Genomic DNA, 19,182 nt, shown 5'->3' with positions numbered 1-19,182 from the left:
GTGCATCATCTGTAGCAAGCTTTCCCAATCAGGGTTCCTTGGCATTTTTCCCTCCGAGTGGCCTCGCTTGGTGGGGTGAAAAAAATAGCTCCTCTTCTCTATAAAAAGATGGGCTAAATTATGGGTCAATATAGATTTAGTATTTATATATGTATATCTTCTGCAGCACTGTACAGAGGTTATTGCCTTGTCACAGCGGACCTAACCCCATGATTTCTCTGCTGTAAAAGATAAGCAACAGCATAAAAAAACTTTCCAGAAAAACATCTTTTTGGTACAGCTAACAGATCTCCTCAGATGCTGCAGTTTTAGTTACTTCCTGGTTTCATGGAAGCACATACAGGGTTTACTTCTGAATGGCACATCTGTGGCACAGATCAGACAACTGACAGATCAAATAACAGTGATTTATTACTAGCAGATAAGGGAGAATTAAAGTAGCCAGACATCTAGCGATTTGGCTGTATGATCGACCATTTGTTTCAATCATTTTATAGAATCCAAAGAGAATCCAGCGTGTTGCAGAATTCCCAATCAATGAAATGTGGCTGATTTCATGTCGAATTGACCAGCTTAGTTGATCGAGCAGGATGCAAGATATCGGTCAATCGCACAGGAATCGGCTACTGTTCACATGTCATTCGATCGACTCTGAATCGATTTTTGCATTCAGAGCATGGAGACCACAATATCGGTGAAATCGAATGTGAAGGTGAATTGCATAGGATATCGTTTATAGTGCGTGGGTTACTAGTGGATCGAGAAGTCGATTTCTTAATAAAGTTGATCGCTTTGTTGATTGAATCAGAATCGCTAGATGTATGGCTACCTTTAGAGAGCCTGTTATTTCTTAACACAAACTAGGTGGGTTTCTCTCTGTTTTCCTTTTCTCTTGTGGCAGAGTTTAGATCCTCTTTAATTTTCCCTTAAAGAGGCTTACATTCTAATCCCCACCATAGTCATATACTGTATATGTATCGTGTAGTGTATGCATCGTAGTCTAGGGCCAATTGAGGGGGAGACCAGTTAACTTATCTGTATGTTTAAGGGATGCCAAAGGAAACTGGAGATGCAGGGAGAAAAATACAAACTCTGCTGATGGAACCCTAGGTGAGATTCGAATCAGGAACCCAGCGCTGCATGGCATGAGCGCTAACCACTACACCACGCAATAGAATAAGGAGCATCGTACTGAAAAACAGCATGTTAGTGAGGCAGTATAATAAAGAGCCCTATTACAGGGGAGCACTATAATTGTGGGAACTCAAATTAGATATACTAGGCAGTACTATAGAGGAGGAACATGGGTACTTCCAGGTCGCAGCATAGCTTCCGATTGGAGGAAACTAGCGGAGGTGGGGAGTAGCGGAGGTGGGGAGTGGCGGTGGGGGGGTCCATGTAATGAGGAGGGGGGGGGCAATGCAATGATTGACAAGCTGTAGGTAAACAGAAGGCTAGCGACAGATTGTCGCCAGCCTGTCTGTATTTTTCAGGGGAGACAGCAGAGCCCGGGGGGACTGGCAGTGGCACCAGAAGGACACAGAGGCATGTCAATGGGCAGAGAACATTCCTCTGTGTCCTATTAAGATTTAGAAAATCCGCCTTGGGTTCTCTATAAGGTTTACATTATCTTTAATGAATGAAATTGCTTATTTTCACAGTATTTATAAATGAATTACTCCAATGTTTGCCCATTGTAAATTTTTGCTCCCCCCCCCCCCCCCTCCCATTTATATTGTGAAATGTATCAGAGATGCCAGTATTGTTGCTCTGTGAAGTGAGCAGGAGCACTACATAATCTCCCATAGTGCTCTGGGGGAGAAGGCTGCAGAACATACAGTATCAGTCTAGGCTGACATTACTTAGAGGCCCTTACAGTGGGTTTTGCTTTCCCCATGGTTCTGTCTTCAGCAAAGTCAATGCAGCTCTGGATGAATTTAACCACATAACGACCGCCCCCAGCCGATGGGCGGCGGCAAAGTCTGGGCCCAAACGACCGCAATACGCCCATCGGCGGGGGCGGCTGCGGGAGTGGGTATGCGGCGATCGCGTCATTCGTGACGCGATCAGCCGCCGGGGACTGGCTCCGCCCCCCGTTCGCCGTAACCCGCCGGCCGTTCGGAAGCGCCGGCGGGTTACTGGCATCCGGATCGCCGCTGCAACAGTGTATAATAGGCTTTGTAATGTATACAAAGCCTATTATACTGGCTGCCTCCTGCCCTGGTGGTCCCAGTGTCCGAGGGACCACCAGGGCAGGCTGCAGCCACCCTAGTCTGCACCCAAGCACACTGATTTCCCCCCCCCCTGCCCCCTGATCGCCCACAGCACCCCTCAGACCCCCCCCTGCCCACCCCCCAGACCACTGTTTGCACCCAGTCACCCTCCTAATCACCCATCAATCACTCCCTGTCACTATCTGTCAACGCTATTTTTTTTTTAAGTCCCTAATCTGCCCCCTACTCCCTCCTGATCACCCCCCCACCCCTCAGATTCTCCCCAGACCCCCCCCCCCCCCCCCGTGTACTGTATGCATCTATCCCCCCTGATCACCTGTCAATCACCTGTCAATCACCTGTCAATCACCCGTCAATCACCCCCTGTCACTGCCACCCATCAATCAGCCCCTGATCTGCCCCTTGCGGGCAATCTGATCACCCCCCCACACCAATAGATCGCCCGCAGATCCGACATCAGATCACCTCCCAAATCCATTGTTTACATCTATTCTCTCCTCTAAACACCCACTAATTACCCATCAATCACCCCCTATCACCACCTGTCACTGTTACCCATCAGATTAGACCCTAATCTGCCCCTTGCGGGCACCCAATCACCTGCCCACACGCTCAGATTGCCCTCAGACCCCCCCCTTATCAATTCGCCCGTGCAATATTTACATCTGTTCTCCCCTGTAATAACCCACTGATTACCTGTCAATCACCCATCAATCACCCCCTGTCACTGCCACCCATCAATCACCCCCTGTCACTGCCACCCATCAATCAGCCCCTAACCTGCCCCTTGCGGGCAATCTGATCACCCACCCACACCAATAGATCGCCCGCAGATCCGACATCAGATCACCTCCCAAATCCATTGTTTACATCTATTCTCTCCTCTAAACACCCACTAATTACCCATCAATCACCCCCTATCACCACCTGTCACTGTTACCCATCAGATTAGACCCTAATCTGCCCCTTGCGGGCACCCAATCACCTGCCCACACGCTCAGATTGCCCTCAGACCCCCCCCTTATCAATTCGCCCGTGCAATATTTACATCTGTTCTCCCCTGTAATAACCCACTGATTACCTGTCAATCACCCATCAATCACCCCCTGTCACTGCCACCCATCAATCACCCCCTGTCACTGCCACCCATCAATCAGCCCCTAACCTGCCCCTTGCGGGCAATCTGATCACCCACCCACACCAATAGATCGCCCGCAGATCCGACATCAGATCACCTCCCAAATCCATTGTTTACATCTATTCTCTCCTCTAAACACCCACTAATTACCCATCAATCACCCCCTATCACCACCTGTCACTGTTACCCATCAGATTAGACCCTAATCTGCCCCTTGCGGGCACCCAATCACCTGCCCACACGCTCAGATTGCCCTCAGACCCCCCCCTTATCAATTCGCCCGTGCAATATTTACATCTGTTCTCCCCTGTAATAACCCACTGATTACCTGTCAATCACCCATCAATCACCCCCTGTCACTGCCACCCATCAATCACCCCCTGTCACTGCCACCCATCAATCAGCCCCTAACCTGCCCCTTGCGGGCAATCTGATCACCCACCCACACCAATAGATCGCCCGCAGATCCGACATCAGATCACCTCCCAAATCCATTGTTTACATCTATTCTCTCCTCTAAACACCCACTAATTACCCATCAATCACCCCCTATCACCACCTGTCACTGTTACCCATCAGATTAGACCCTAATCTGCCCCTTGCGGGCACCCAATCACCCGCCCACACCTCAGAACGCCCTCAGACCCCAGCCCTGATCACCTCGCCAGTGCATTGCTTGCATCTATTTCCCCCCTCTAATCACACCTTGAGACACCCATCAATCACCTCCTGTCACCCCCTAGCACACCTACCCATCAGATCAGGCCCTAATTTGCCCCGTGTGGGCTCCTGATCACTCGGCCAAACCCTCAGATCCCCCTCAGACCCCCTTCCGATCACCTCCCCAGTGCATTGATTGCATCTATTTTCCCCTCTAACCGCCCCCTGAGACACCCATCAATCACCTCCTGTCACCCCCCTAGCACTCCTATCCATCAGATCAGGCCCAATACATCCTGTCATCTAAGAGGCCACCCTGCTTATGACCGATTCCACAAAATTTGCCCCCTCATAGACCACCTGTCATCAAAATTTGCAGATGCTTATACCCCTGAACAGTCATTTTGAGAAATTTGGTTTCCAGACTACTCACAGTTTTGGGCCCGTAAAATGCCAGGGCAGTATAGGAACCCCACAAGTGACCCCATTTTAGAAAGAAGACACCCCAAGGTATTCTGTTAGGTGTATGATGAGTTCATAGAATATTTTATTTTTTGTCAAAAGTTAGCGGAAATTGGATTGTTATTGTTTTTTTCACAAAGTGTCATTTTTCACTAACTTGTGAGAAAAAATAAAATCTTCTATGAACTCACCATACCCCTAACGGAATACCTTGGGGTGTCTTCTTTCTAAAATGGGGTCACTTGTGGGGTTCCTATACTGCCCTGGCATTTTAGGGGCCCTAAACCGTGAGGAGTAGTCTTGAAACCAAATGTGGCAAAATGACCTGTGAAATCCTAAAGGTACTCATTGGACTTTGGGCCCCTTAGCGCACTTAGGGTGCAAAAAAGTGCCACACATGTGGTACCGCCGTACTCAGGAGAAGTAGTATAATGTGTTTTGGGGTGTATTTTTACACATACCCATGCTGGGTGGGAGAAATATCTCTGTAAATGACAATTATTTGATTTTTTTTACACACAATTGTCCATTTACAGAGAGATTTCTCCCACCCAGCATGGGTATGTATAAAAATACACCCCAAAACACATTATACTACTTCTTCTGAGTACGGCGATACCACATGTGTGACACTTTTTTGCAACCTAGGTGCGCTAAGGGGCCTAACGTCCTATTCACAGGTCATTTTGAGGCATTTGGATTCTAGACTACTCCTCACGGTTTAGGGCCCCTAAAATGCCAGGGCAGTATAGGAACCCCACAAGTGACCCCATTTTAGAAAGAAGACACCCCAAGGTATTCTGTTAGGAGTATGGTGAGTTCATAGAAGATTTTTTTTTTGTCACAAGTTAGCGGAAAATGACACTTATCAATTTCCGCTAACTTGTGACAAAAAATAAAATCTTCTATGAACTCATCATACACCTAAAAGAATACCTTGGGGTGTCTTCTTTCTAAAATGGGGTCACTTGTGGGGTTCCTATACTGCCCTGGCATTTTAGGGGCCCTAAACCGTGAGGAGTAGTCTTGAACCCAAATGTCTCAAAATGACCTGTGAAATCCTAAAGGTACTCATTGGACTTTGGGCCCCTTAGCACAGTTAGGCTGCAAAAAAGTGTCACACATGTGGTATCGCCGTACTCAGAAGAAGTAGTATAATGTGTTTTGTGGTGTATTTTTACATATAACCATGCTGGGTGGGAGAAATATCTCTGTAAATGACACATTTTTGATTTTTTTTACACACAATTGTCCATTTACAGAGAGATTTCTCCCACCCAGCATGGGTATGTGTAAAAATACACCACAAAACACATTATACTACTTCTCCTGAGTATGGCGATACCACATGTGTGACACTTTTTTGCAGCCTAGGTGCGCTAAGGGGCCCAACGTCCTATTCACAGGTCATTTTGAGGCATTTGTTTTCTAGACTACTAGACAATTGTGTGTAAAAAAAATCAAATAATTGTCATTTACAGAGATATTTCTCCCACCCAGCATGTGTATGTGTAAAAATACACCCCAAAACACATTATACTACTTTTCCTGAGTACGGCAATACCACATGTGTGGCACTTTTTTGCGGCCTAACTGCGCTAAGGGGCCCAAAGTCCAATGAGCATCTTTAGGCTTTACAGGGGTGCTTACAATTAGGCACCCCCCAAATGCCAGGACAGTAAACACACCCCACAAATGACCCCATTCTGGAAAGTAGACACTTCAAGGTATTCAGAGAGGAGCATAGTGAGTCCGTGGCAGATTTCATTTTTTTTTGTCGCAAGTTAGAAGAAATGGAAACTTTTTTTTTTTTTTTTTTTTGTCACAAACTGTCATTTTCCGCTAACTTGTGACAAAAAATAAAATCTTCTATGAACTCACCATGCCTCTCACTGAATACTTTGGGATGTCTTCTTTCCAAAATGGGGTCATTTGGGGGGTATTTGTACTATCCTGGAATTTTAGCCCCTCATGAAACATGACAGGTGCGCAGAAAAGTCAGAGATGCTTGAAAATGGGAAAATTCACTTTTGGCACCATAGTTTGTAAACGCTATAACTTTTACCCAATCCAATAAATATACACTGAATGTTTTTTTTTTTATCAAAGACATGTAGCAGAATAACTTTCGCGCTCAAATGTATAGGAAATTTTACTTTATTTGAAAAATGTCAGCACAGAAAGTTAAAAAAGTCATTTTTTTGACAAAATTCATGTCTTTTTTGATGAATATAATAAAAAGTAAAACTCGCAGCAGCAATCAAATAGCATCAAAAGAAAGCTGTATTAGTGACAAGAAAAGGAGGTAAAATTCATTTAGGTGGTAGGTTGTATGACCGAGCAATAAACCGTGAAAGCTGCAGTGGTCTGAATGGAGAAAAAGGCTCTGGTCCTTAAGGGGCGAAAAGACTGTGGTCCCGAAGTGGTTAAATTGGCTGTTTATAGACAACCACTAATTACAATCAAAAACAAGTTACAGGTGGAGACACTCATCCTTAATTTGAACCTGTGTGTGTCAACATAGGTGTATTATGAGCCGCATCATACAAGGGTGCATGTACGTTTGATCAGGCCCATTTAGGGGATTTCAACTATTGTGGCTTAAAAAGGACACACACAATTATGTGAATGCTTCACCTGAGCTCACTCCATAATTAAAAGGAAAGTTTTCTGTATGATCACTTATATTTTCTTAAGAGCGGCTAAGACGTCTCAAACTCTGCCAGGGTATGTAAACTTGTGAGCACTGGTGTTTACAACACATTCCCAATTACTGCTTTTAGTCCGGACATGTAAAAAGGGCGCTGGAGAGGCTATCGGTAAGATTACCGATATTATACTACATATATCAGTAATCTTTACAGATATTTTACTATGACCTATTCTAGCCCTACTCTCACAAAGAACCTCTATTGATGCCTAATCATAAGACCCAACCCCCCTCCCCCCCTTCTCCCCAGTTCAATCCTACCCCAGGTGGTGCCTAACCTTACAGTGGACCTGAACTCTTGCACAGGACACAAGTGTTTTTTAGAGAGGAGAATCTGTCAACTTCCCCCTCATCTGTAAGTAATCACAAGTTTCATTTGATCTCTTAGCTGTGTCAGCACAGAAATTCAGCAGTCCTTGGCAGACACAGCTAATATGTAAACACAGGATGTTTACCCTTTGCTTCCATAAAAACAGGAAGTAGACACACTGCAGATTTATTGCAGGAGTTCTGTAAGCTGTAACAAAGAAATGTTCTTCTTTAAAAGTTATGTTGTTGCTTATCTTTTAGAGCAGAGTGGAAGTTCTGTGTTCAGGTCCACTTTAAGCTTAAGACCCTAATCCCCCATATTTTTGCCGCCACAGGCAGCTATGTAAAAGTTGCGATTAGCGGGTGTAAATGGTAAATGGTGTCTGTAAACAATATCTAGCGGCTATAAGTGACTATAAATGAAAAATAGATGCTGAAACCTCAGACGCCTCTGCTAATCCCGGCTTTTAACATCTCCACCTATGGCGGTGCCCTTTTTTTTACCTGCTTCAACTTTTACCACCAGATTTTCCTGTTTAAAACAAACACTGTATGTAATGTGTGTTATTTCAACAGCCGCTTGATGTCACATTCCTGAAAGCGCAGTTTGTCTTTCCAGTGTTGCTCAGAGTAAGATGATTCCAGGCCACAGTACTGCCAGCTGTAACGTTGTTTGGGGATGTCTAGAGACCAGAACAGCTTAGCAGATTGTTCTGTTCACATCTTGACATCTTTGTTTAGCCAGGTGTGTTCACAGTGCACGCTGCAGAGCAAGAAGTCATCCCTCTCTGTTTGACAGTATCCTCTTGTGCAAATCATTGTTTGCATATGATACAGTGATCCCTCCTTGAGCAAACAGCTGGGTGATATCACAGTAAAGAAACGCCATTTATGCTGCAGCTCTTTATTTTCTCATATGCTTAGTTCTCATACACATGAGCTGGCCCTCTCAACAACCTGTCAGGCAGTCAGAAACACCAAAACAATGCCTCACCTGTGCAATGGCTCTTCTGACCGATTCTTTGTTCTGAGCAAGTTTCCATGGCTTCCGGTTACATCAGCAGGCTGTTTGCAAATGTGCATGGCCCAACACACTCCGTACTGATCAATATTTTCCAGCTCATCTGTTTATCAATTGCTTTTGATCAGTCTGTAGAAGAATTCACTTCTGATTATTTTGATCAGATTGTATATTAATCAGGAAAAAACAAACAATCATTTTCTGGAATTGAGCTTTTTAGGTGCGTATACACCTGTGATGAATAACGCCCATCAGGGATTGGTACCTGATCCCCTTGGGCGACATTGCTGGGCCGGGCAGATGCTATGCGGGGGAACAAAGGAGCAGCACGGGCGTGTGGGAGAGCAGCACAATCAAAGTAATCGGCTGCTGGTTGGTTGAGTTAATTTGCAGCAGCAGTCGGGGCGTGCCACACACTCGCTTGATTACTGGCTGAGACGGTCATTATTGTCCGCCTCAACCAACTTTAGTCAAGCATGTGCATGAGTTTTTAAAGGATACTTGAAGTGACGAATGAGGTAGATGTGTGTATCTGCAGTCCTAAGCAGGGGATTTGAAACTCATCTCACTCACGGATGTCCCGCGTCGCGTCTCCATGGCAACTGGACATCACATGACGTGACATCAGGAAGCACCATATTACACGCTGGCACGTTCTGACGTCAAATCATTTGACGTCTTGTTGCCATGGAGATGCGATGCGGGACATCCGTGAGTGAGGGGAGTTTCAAATTTCCCACTGCCCGCTCGCAATTTTACAGAGAGGGAGGGGTGGAATTTGAAGAATGCGGCCCGTGGTCCGCACAATGGCCTCAATTCACTAAGCTTTATCAAACACTTTCTCGAACGTTTGATAATTTACCTCATGGGTAAAATCTAATATTGAATTCACTAATTTATCAAATGTTTTATCGATAAAACGTTCAATAAAGCTATAACACCTTAGTGAATTCAAACTTTGATTTTACCCATTAGGTAAATTATCAAACGTTCGATAAAGTGTTTGATAAAGCTTAGTGAATTGAGGCCAATGTGACCCGGGCTGCGTAAACTTTGCCCAAGCCTGATCTAGCCTGTGTTCCTTTCTTATTTTTTTTGTCACTATAAGGGTTACGATTTCAGGACTGTAGATGACTTTCTCTGCAGACAGAATACAGCACAGTCCCCAGTGTCCGGCACCGGCGGGTTTAGCCTCTAAACTCGCAAAAAGCAAAGCCCCTGTTTATCCCTCAGGAATGCTGGTTAGTTGAGACTTCTGGTTGCTTGAGTTTTTTGGATAATGGTGCTATAGTGTGTAAAGCATCATACATGGTGGATCAGTGTCGTTCCTAAAGGGAACCCGAGCCAAAGCTTCAGAAACACATATATATACGTGAAACCTCTGAGCTGGGAATGCTGTGCCAGATTTGTCAATAGTATCTGAGAGAAAATGGTAGAAGTTTTCTAGAAATCTTGCTGAACTGTCTCAGACAAAAGTGCAATTTCCTTAACTACTTGCCGACCGCTCCTTCGACTGGAAGGGAGGAAGTGCGCAGTATTGAGTCATGGAACGCGTCCCTTTGGACGCGTGCGAGCGTGTGATATGCATATAAGCGCATGGACATCTCCCATGCACACACCTAATGCAATTAAGCTTCACAGATTCCGATAGTTTTCTACCCGTGAGCCCATCCCTACTGGGAATTTAAAAAAAAAAAAAAAAAAAAAAAAAAAGGAATTTGTTAACCCCCCCCCTCCAAAAATATATAAACAAACAAACATGCCGACAGGTATCAGAGCCCACCAACAGAAAACTCTGTTGGTGGGCAGAATAAAGGGGGGGAAATCACTTGTGTGCTGAGTTGTACGGCCCTGCCGCGAGCCCTTAAAGCTGCACTGCCCTGAATTGTAAAAAATAGTCTGGTCACTAGGGGGGTGTAAGCCTATGGGGTGTCCATAGCGCTTTCTAAAAACAAAAACTGTCACTTACCTGGGGCGTCTACCGGCCCCCTGCAGAAATCTTATCGCCCAGTGTGGCAGCGTTGCATGAGTTTTAGGAGTGGTATTATCTGTGCGACATTTCTAGAAATTCATGCAGAACTAGTGCAAAAGTCTTCTTATTTTGTAAGAAGAGAATTTACTCTCAGAACACATGCAGATTACAATTGTGACAATTGTAGGAAATGAGAAGAAAATTGCTTTGATAAATCTGGCCCTTAAAGCGGACCCAAACCAAACATATTTTTTTAATTCAAAATATTTAGTTGCACCACTATGACACATACAAAGATAAATAAACACTCCTTTAAGCCTATGAGCATTTCAGTGTATGCTTTTCACCCTTCTCTTTTCATAACTAGGATTATACTGGGGGCAGCCATTACTTCTGAGTTTAGTAGGAGGTTTTAGATCATGGGTGTGTTTCATCAGCTACCCTCCCTCACAGGGATGCCGTCTATGTGAAATCTCACACAAGCTGAGATCACCTCCCCTGTGACATCATCAGTAGCAGCCTGTGTTTTGTTTTTGTTTTTTATCTCCTCCACCAGTTTGCCGGAAAAATCCCGGCAATATGAAAGGAAGGGAGGGGTTCCTCCAATAAATGTAAAATATTTTGTATTTGTCATCATACAGCTAAAAAAAAGGCTGCCATTTATCATTCTAATTTAGAAAATAGATTTTATTTCTGAAATCTTGTATTTTTAATTTGGGTCTACTTTAAAGGACTTTCGAGGCGAGGGGGCTTAAACAGATTTTATTCACCTGGGGCTTCTTCCAGCCCCTAACAGCCATCTCGGTCCCTCGCCGCAGCCCCAGTCCTTTGCCTTTGGAACACATCCACTCTAAACCAAGCCTAAAGGAGGCCATGAATGATCCGATTCCCACCAATAGAGGGAGCAATCCCTTTAGACTAAAAGTATCATTCGGAAATTGTCATCAGTCGGCAACATTAATGGCACCTGATCCAATTGATCGGACGTTCGGTCAATCAGGATATCGTACTTTTAATAAGGCACCTTAAAGGCATCTTAAAGCTAATGGGAACCAAAAAAAAATAAAAAAACAGATACCGTTGGAGGAGGAAGGCTCTGGGTTCTATAGAGCCTTTTCACTCCTTCTCCTACTCAGTCCCCTTGTTACAGCGCTGGCTCCCCCGGTTGAATTGGTGGAATACTGCTCTCTTACACTGCAGAAGGCTTCAGAGGTCTTCGGGAGCCCAAGTCTCCCGTTGATGGGCGGCTTCATACTGCGCTAGCATGCTCTCTCTTGCGCAGTGCAGTGCCCATCTTCAGAAGCACTTTGGTTCTGAACGATTGTTCATACTTCGCTTAGGACCTGTTTCCACTACACGCGGATTGGATGCAGAATGGATGCAGAAAAACGGACTCCAATGAATGCCTATGGGCCTGTTTCCACTAAATCTGATGCAGATTTTCCCATAGGCATTCAGTGGAGTCAGTTTTTCTGCATCTATTCTGCATCCAATCTGCATGTAGTCGAAACAGGCCCTTAAAGGACACCTGATGTGACAATAAACTAATGACATAAACAATTGACAATTGTATCTATCCTCCTTCTCCTGAAAATGACTTTTTAAGATATTCCACGGTTTTATGTTGTATTTTAATCTACTTTTTAAGTTTTTATTGTTTTATTGCTTTTGCTCAATTACACATTCATTGAAGTATGCCAGAGCTAAAATCTATAAACTATTGACCCTTCTTATCTCTTTCCTGCTCTCAAAAGCCATTTTTTGCTAGGAAAGTGTTTTATAGTTGTAATTTATCAGTGAGGGTCACACTGTAGTCTGAACCAGTCCTGACTCAGACAGGAACTGCCACTTACATACCTAATGTTTAACTCTTTCAGGCAGAGAAAGAAATAAGGAACACAACATAGTTATTTGTGTGCTAGGCGCTGTACATACACATGTTTATCTCATCATGTCACATGTCAACTCGGGTATCCTTTAAAGAGACTCTGTAACAAAAAATTCAGCCTTATTTCTTCTATCCTATAAGTTCCTATACATGTTCTAATGTGGTCTCTTACTGCATCCTTTCCTAGTTGCACAGTGGCTGTATTATCTCTGTTATATAATCTAATCTTCTTTCCTCTGACTGCTTTGTCAGACTCAGGCAGGAATGTGCTACTCTTTGTGATAGGATAGAAGCTATAAACACCCTCTCCACGCTCCCTGCAGGCTCTGTGTGAGTTACAGACTGAGCTCCTCTCAGCCTATCACATGCCATGTCTTTTGTTTGTAAACACTGCCTAAAACTGGCAATTACAAGCCAGGATTGCAGCTGGGAGTGGCAGAAACAGCACAGAGGGGCCCAGGAGAACATAATGAATAGAATGGTATGCTTTTTATTGTAAGAATTTTAGAGTACAGATTCTCTTTAAGTGTATGTCTAAGAAGTGTTTGGTATCGTCTGCTGACCATAAGGCACTGCATATAATACTGCTCTACTGCCTGGTTTTTACAACCCCAAACAAAAGCCAATAATAACTTCCCTTGTGTACTCTTGGCAACATTCCTATGTCAACACTATTTTCCTGGTGACAGAAGTTTTCCGGAAATTGTGGCTGAATATTTCTGCAAATTAATATACAGTAATATGATAATGGTTACAATGACATAGGAACATGTTTCTTTTCCATGTTTTGTGCACTTTAAAAGTGATTTGTTTATCATGGGCTATTTGTCTGAAACTTAATAGCAACCCTGACATCACAAAAAAAAAGAATTGTGGATAATTTACAGTAAATACGTTTCCAGCAGGAGGTGCATTAACCAGTGGGCAGCAATGGGTGGTGATTATATTGTGCTCTGCTGAGCCATGGCATGACACCAAGGTGGAGTAAAGATCTGACTACCCTCTGGCTTCTGTACTGGTGAGGGGGCCACACTTATGTGTAGGAAGGGTGAGAAGAGTATCTTGGAGGAAGGGGGGGGGGTATTTGGGGTGGCAGCTGGATGGGCTATACAAGGATCTGCTTTAAAAATTATAGAATTGTTTGTGTTTTAATACATATCAGTACTAATGAAAGCAGTGACAATTTTATACTGTAATGCTTTGTGACAACACTTTGATTTAAGGGGCAAGTGTATTTCTTTTAAGGATATACTTCCACACAATAAAGGGTAGCTATGCTCATCCTGCTTGGGGAAAGCAGGTGCTGAGGCGAGTTGTCAATTTATATACATTCATAACCCTCTGCGCTAAAGACACTCGCAGAAAAACTGCAACTGCTAGATAAAAACATGGTTGCAAATTGTATTTAGTTGCAACAATAGGGCATACTGACTTCCAAAATGGATTGCATGCAACAGCATTCTGTACTAGGCTCTTTCTCCAACATTGAGGTTTTCTCTGCAGAAAGAGTCTGCAAAAAAAGGTCTCTACTCTACCTGTGCTGACTGGTATAGGTAGAGTAGGAACCTTTTCTGCAGAGCAAGCCTCAATGCTGGTGAATGGGTCTTGTACAGACTGCTGTTATGTCTTATGTCTATTTGGCTGCTTATGCTACAACTAAAAATAAAGAATATGCTATGATACAGTGCTATCTCTCTCTTCAGCCCAGAATGTCACGGTAGAAGATGTCATCGCCTCCTATACACAAGCTTGCCAGAAACTCAACTGCAAACAGATTCCAAAACTTATCCGACAGCTGCAGGTAAGTCCATCAGTGTACATACTGTGGCCAATGTGCAATTCACTTTTTCTCCTAGGAGATATTTTTTCATGTTGTATTTATATTCAATAATTTTTTATTGATTTCAAATAGTGAAAGACAATAAAACAGCAGAACATAAAGCACGATGTCATAATAACATAAGAAATCCAAACGGCCTATTTTAGTTACATACAGGTGCATAAAAACACATCAGTAAACATTCAATAGGGAAAGAGGATAGCAGCATTTTAGGCCTATAAACAGCTTTTGTGTTGTAATGTAACAATAAAGCATTCATTTATATAGGAAAGGTCATTGCATATAAAACTAAAAAGCAGAGCTCACGAGGACAACTACTACCCATTAACTGGACCAATTATGGTTGGGTGGAGTTATTCTCTGCAGAATACTTGAGGAAGCTTGTGAGATCCAATCTCCAGCGAGGTTGGATTTATGTTGTATTTGTTGTAACTTTTCAGCATTTTGCAATTGAAAAAGTAACAAAAAGTAGTTGAAAAACTTCTATCATTATTTTTAGTATGTTCTTTCTTGCTGGTAATGTAAATGCATTTAATTTACAAGTTGTGAAAATATCACCTAGGAGAAATCTCAGGTGAAAAAGTGAATTGCATATGGTCCTGTATACTTTAATTGTGAAGATAACATGCTCTGCAGATGAGTGCTATGAGGAGAAAGATCACACTGATATGCTTTGTCCCCCCCCCCCCTCTCCTCACGAGCTTCAATACAATATCATATTCTCTCCCCAACCCTGCCGCACGCTACCGCCAATCACGGCAGCCCACTTGCTCTGCTGTCGCTATTTTATCAGAGGTCTGTGAGCCGGTCAGTAGCTAAATTCATTGGCTTCTGACCCTGTGATCACTGTGAGCCAATCATATTGCCCTACTATTACCCTATTTCCAAATTTCCCCACCGCCTTTCTTTCCATTACTCGATCGCCACTGTAGCCATAATTCCCATTACGGACTATAGCGGCGCCCAAATGTACGCTTTCATATGCCAGGCGTAATGTTTTGCTGTTCACTGTTTCTCAGATGCTGTGTTTCTGCCTTTTCCCTGAATTTCAGCTATAGAGTAATAGCATTCTCATGGGGGTCAATATTTTCAACCAGACAAAAGTCACATTTCCAGCTTTCATGTTCAGAGATTACATGCTCCAATGCAAAAAAAAAACTGCTTTGTAGTTCCTCATACCGATGTGGATGATCTTGTGCCAGCGACATAATCCTCTTTTCAGTATAACAGATGCCTTCACTGATTGGTATGAAGGTTTGTACAAAAAGAACTGTGATGAGGGGAGACTGGGATGGAAGTGCTTTATTTTCTAGTGTTTATGTGAATGAGTGCTTGCTAAGTATCTCCTTATCACTGGCAGCAAGATGCTCTAGTATTCCTTAGTTTACATCTATATGGAGCAGGCCCTTTACCTACAGATTATGTTACCAGAAGTTAGAAGGGAATTTGACCTAGCAGGGCCGTTGTGATTCTACCCATGAAGGCAGGACTGGAGGAGAAAGGTGAAAGTGTATGTTTGCAGGCGGATTTGCCTGTAGAAGTTTTCACTGAATTGTTTGTTTGATCCCCCACTTAAAATTGAAGCTAACCTTGAACCTTACACAGCACTGAAAAGCTTGGACATACACTATTCAATTAGGTTTTTCTTTTGATTGATTTTTACGATTGTAATTAAGATTGATTTTTTTTGTTCAATTATTTTACAATCCACTACAAACTGCATATCAGTCTTGTGATCAATGTTAACATAAACCAGAGACAAATCAATATAAAAGATATATGCATACCAGGGCCTTCCTCCTGCCCTTTCCTCATTGATCGCTCCCACAACATCTTCCTCCACCTTCTGGTCCTGGTAGAAGCTCCGTAAGTTTGGCAAGTGTGCGCGTGCCCCGGTGTGCTCCTGTGCCTGGGAGTGCTCTGCTCCTGCACAGCACTACTGCGCAAACTAACGGCTGCTCCAATTGTCCCACCCTGGATCCTGTCAGGTCCAGTGACTTTGTAGGATGAGATCCCTGCACTGTGACTTTGATTGGCCCAATAGGTTGCATGTCACTTGACAGGCAGCCTACAGGGCCAAAGTGCGGGGGTCTCGTTCTGCAAAGTGAATCAACCCCCAAGTCAGCTAGCTAATTGTACAAGCTGTTGGTCAGTATTCCTCCTGTCTGGCTCTCAGGGAAATTGCTGATGTTGTTGAAGACATGGCTGACACTTCCTCTGCCCGGAGGATCAACTGTATACACATAACCATGGCAACGGGGATGTGAGCCCTCTGCTTCGCATGCACACTGTGCCAGTTTGAAACATATTGTATGGCTCTCACAGAATTACATTTTAAAATATGTGGTGTTTATGGCTCTCAGCCAAAAAGGTTCCTGACCCCTGATCTAAATGAACTGTGCATGCACAGAACACTCCCAGCCATGGGAACGCAATCAGGAGGTGCACATGGCCGGGACTGTGTGTGTGTGCAGTAGTACCCGACTCAGCCTTGTCGGGGCTTACAGCTGCAGGACATCAGGGCAGCATGGGGCTGTAAGAAGCTACCCCAAAATACAGAACACCAACACCAGTTTAGCTGCACTCATAAGAGAGAACCATTTATTGCACAAAAATATGCTTCACTGTTTGAAAAATTTGAGCAAAAACCCCCAATAAATATAGGGTATAAATTGCATAAATCTAAAAATGACAAGATCAAATTGGGGCCCCAATACATCTGACAGAGATGTAAGAAGCTGCAGGTAAGTATACATCCTTTTTGCTATCTTTGTCTCAGGTACACTTTATCAATCGTAATATTAATCAAAATCAAGTAATAGTTGAATAGTGTATGGCCAGCTGTACTTATGTGACACACTTTATTTTCTGTGTAGCCTAGTGCTTTTTTGTACATTAGTAGATCTTTGTTTGAGAATTACTGGTAGATATTACTGGTTTATAAGTAACACAGGATTGTTTTCATATTTATTTCAGGAACTTAGCGATCTTTCAGGGAGAGTGGAGAGCCTGGATCTCAAAGGTAAAGTCTGGTTGTGCTTTTATCGTTGGTACCTCCCTTGTACCTCAGTGCTTCCAGTTTATGGCTGTCTATAGAAGGTGCTTTGGTAGGTTGCTGTTCTGGCTTATAGGTGGCTGTTTTTTTCCCGCAGGAGAGAAGCTGGATCACAAGGCCTGCGAGGCTCTGGAGGAAATCTTTAAACGTGTGCAATTTAAGATGGTAGATCTAGAACAGACCAACCTGGACGAAGATGTAAGCCCTAGACTAATAATCTTACTGCTCTGTGTTGTAATTGTATACTCCTATAGTCACAACAAGTGTATACTGTACTTTTTGGGAACTTCATACTTATATTTTAACAGTATAGTTATTAAGGGCCTCATCTATTTAGTAACTCTAAAATACTGTCTGTGCTCTCCTTTTTGGAACTTTGCTTCACTGTACCTATTGAGGGAAAACTCAGACTGGGTACTTTGGTGAACTGCATAGTTCTCCACCACAGGTACTGTGCGAGGCAAGGCAAAAAAGGGCGCTGGACATATGAGCACCACCATAGGCTGTAATGTGAATTATGGCTATAGCAGTGCTCAGAGGGTAATTTGGGTGCCAGCTTTAGCAGAGCTGCATCTTACCCCGAGTCCATGGTGGCTTGGAGGAATATTAGTTATTAATGCCGCTGAGACTTTTGCAGGAGTAGGGTGAGCTGTTTTTCAGCTTCAGTGACATCCATTTTTGATTGGTTGGCGTTATTTTCAGTTCTGTCATCTCAGTGCTCCTTTTAGTGGCAGAGATTCTGAGGCTGTTCTCTACAGTGTGAATGTTTCTTCCAACAGGAAGGATTGATGTGTGCCCATAAACAACTGCAGATCCACTTGGGCTAACGTGTTTCCAACTGTCAGTGCTCAGCCTCCACAACCACTTGCATCGGCACAGCAGCTCTCTGCAGGCCTAGTAATCTTCCTAGGAAATATTTGTGCATGGCCCTTGTTTTATATAAGGGCTTTTTCAGTTATCTGAACTGCCCTTTTTTACTATTATATCTCTGAGCTAATTTCCTAAACTCTTCCCTTATGCTAAACTTACACTGTAAATGGAATACTAACCCTTAAAGAGACTTCTCCAGTTATCCTACAGGACAGCTTGGCCTCTGATTATTGGCTCAACCCTTGAAGAAACACAAAGTACAATAATTGAAATACCCCCAACAGAGACCATAACCGTCATCTATTTTATTATTTATTAATTTGGTTCCCGGTTAGGCTGAGGGATCCGCCTTTTTATTTGACTTCCTGCCTGCTCTGTGCTTTCCTTACCCCAATTAGTGCAGGTAGCCTTTTGCCAAGCAATGGCAGCATTTAGAAGTAGGTGCTGATCTCTCTGGCACTCGCCCGCCGGGGATGTTGACGTTGATACAGATCCTCCCAGGAGCACTTTAACATAGGTGGTGGGGTTAGGCAAGCTCCAGGTTTTTGGCTGGGACTTTTCCCTGCTCTAAGCGTGTTTCTTAGGGTAGGTGTAGTTTTATGATCTGGCCGGTCAGGTGCGTTTCCATCAGTAGCTCTATGCGAACTAACATTGGGCTAATGATGCTTCCCGCTTTAACTCCTTCTCTTGGCATTCTAATTTAACTTGTCAAAGTGGGATTTTTCCAGTAGAGGAGAAAGTGGAAAGGTTAATTTTTCATAACCAGATTTATGACCTCTTCCATTCCTACATGAGGTGGAGCACAGTTTCACAGCAGACTAGTTTAATCCTTATTGCTACAAGTACTGGAAAAGTCAGCAGTCCCTGGACCGAAAAATCTGTTTACGGTCATAAGGAAGAGAAAGTTTACGATGGTGGGTAAACAAAATGAATCTGGAAGACCTTGGACGTAGGAAAACCAATTCACCAATGCCAGTGCAAGGAACTGGGGAACATTTAAAGAGTACCCGAGGTGGGTTTGAA

General features: G+C 43.6%; 1 protein-coding gene across 3 annotated transcripts in view; it reads left to right on the top strand.

Moving 5' to 3' along the window:
- The window catches only part of PPP1R37 (protein phosphatase 1 regulatory subunit 37), a 93,936-nt gene that overhangs the window by 22,804 nt on the left and 51,950 nt on the right, over positions 1-19,182 (top strand). For all 3 annotated transcript variants that reach the window (XM_068250879.1, XM_068250877.1, XM_068250878.1), the window contains 3 exons: positions 14,098-14,195; positions 17,211-17,256; positions 17,387-17,487. In XM_068250879.1, the coding sequence (XP_068106980.1) occupies positions 14,098-14,195; positions 17,211-17,256; positions 17,387-17,487 (245 nt within the window). The remainder of the gene's footprint in view (positions 1-14,097; positions 14,196-17,210; positions 17,257-17,386; positions 17,488-19,182) is intronic.

This window comes from Hyperolius riggenbachi, chromosome 8 (assembly GCF_040937935.1).
Source record: "Hyperolius riggenbachi isolate aHypRig1 chromosome 8, aHypRig1.pri, whole genome shotgun sequence".
Classification (NCBI taxonomy): domain Eukaryota; kingdom Metazoa; phylum Chordata; class Amphibia; order Anura; family Hyperoliidae; genus Hyperolius; species Hyperolius riggenbachi.
The sequence above is the reverse complement of the archived record's forward strand: the minus strand, read 5'-3'. Positions and strand labels throughout refer to the sequence as shown.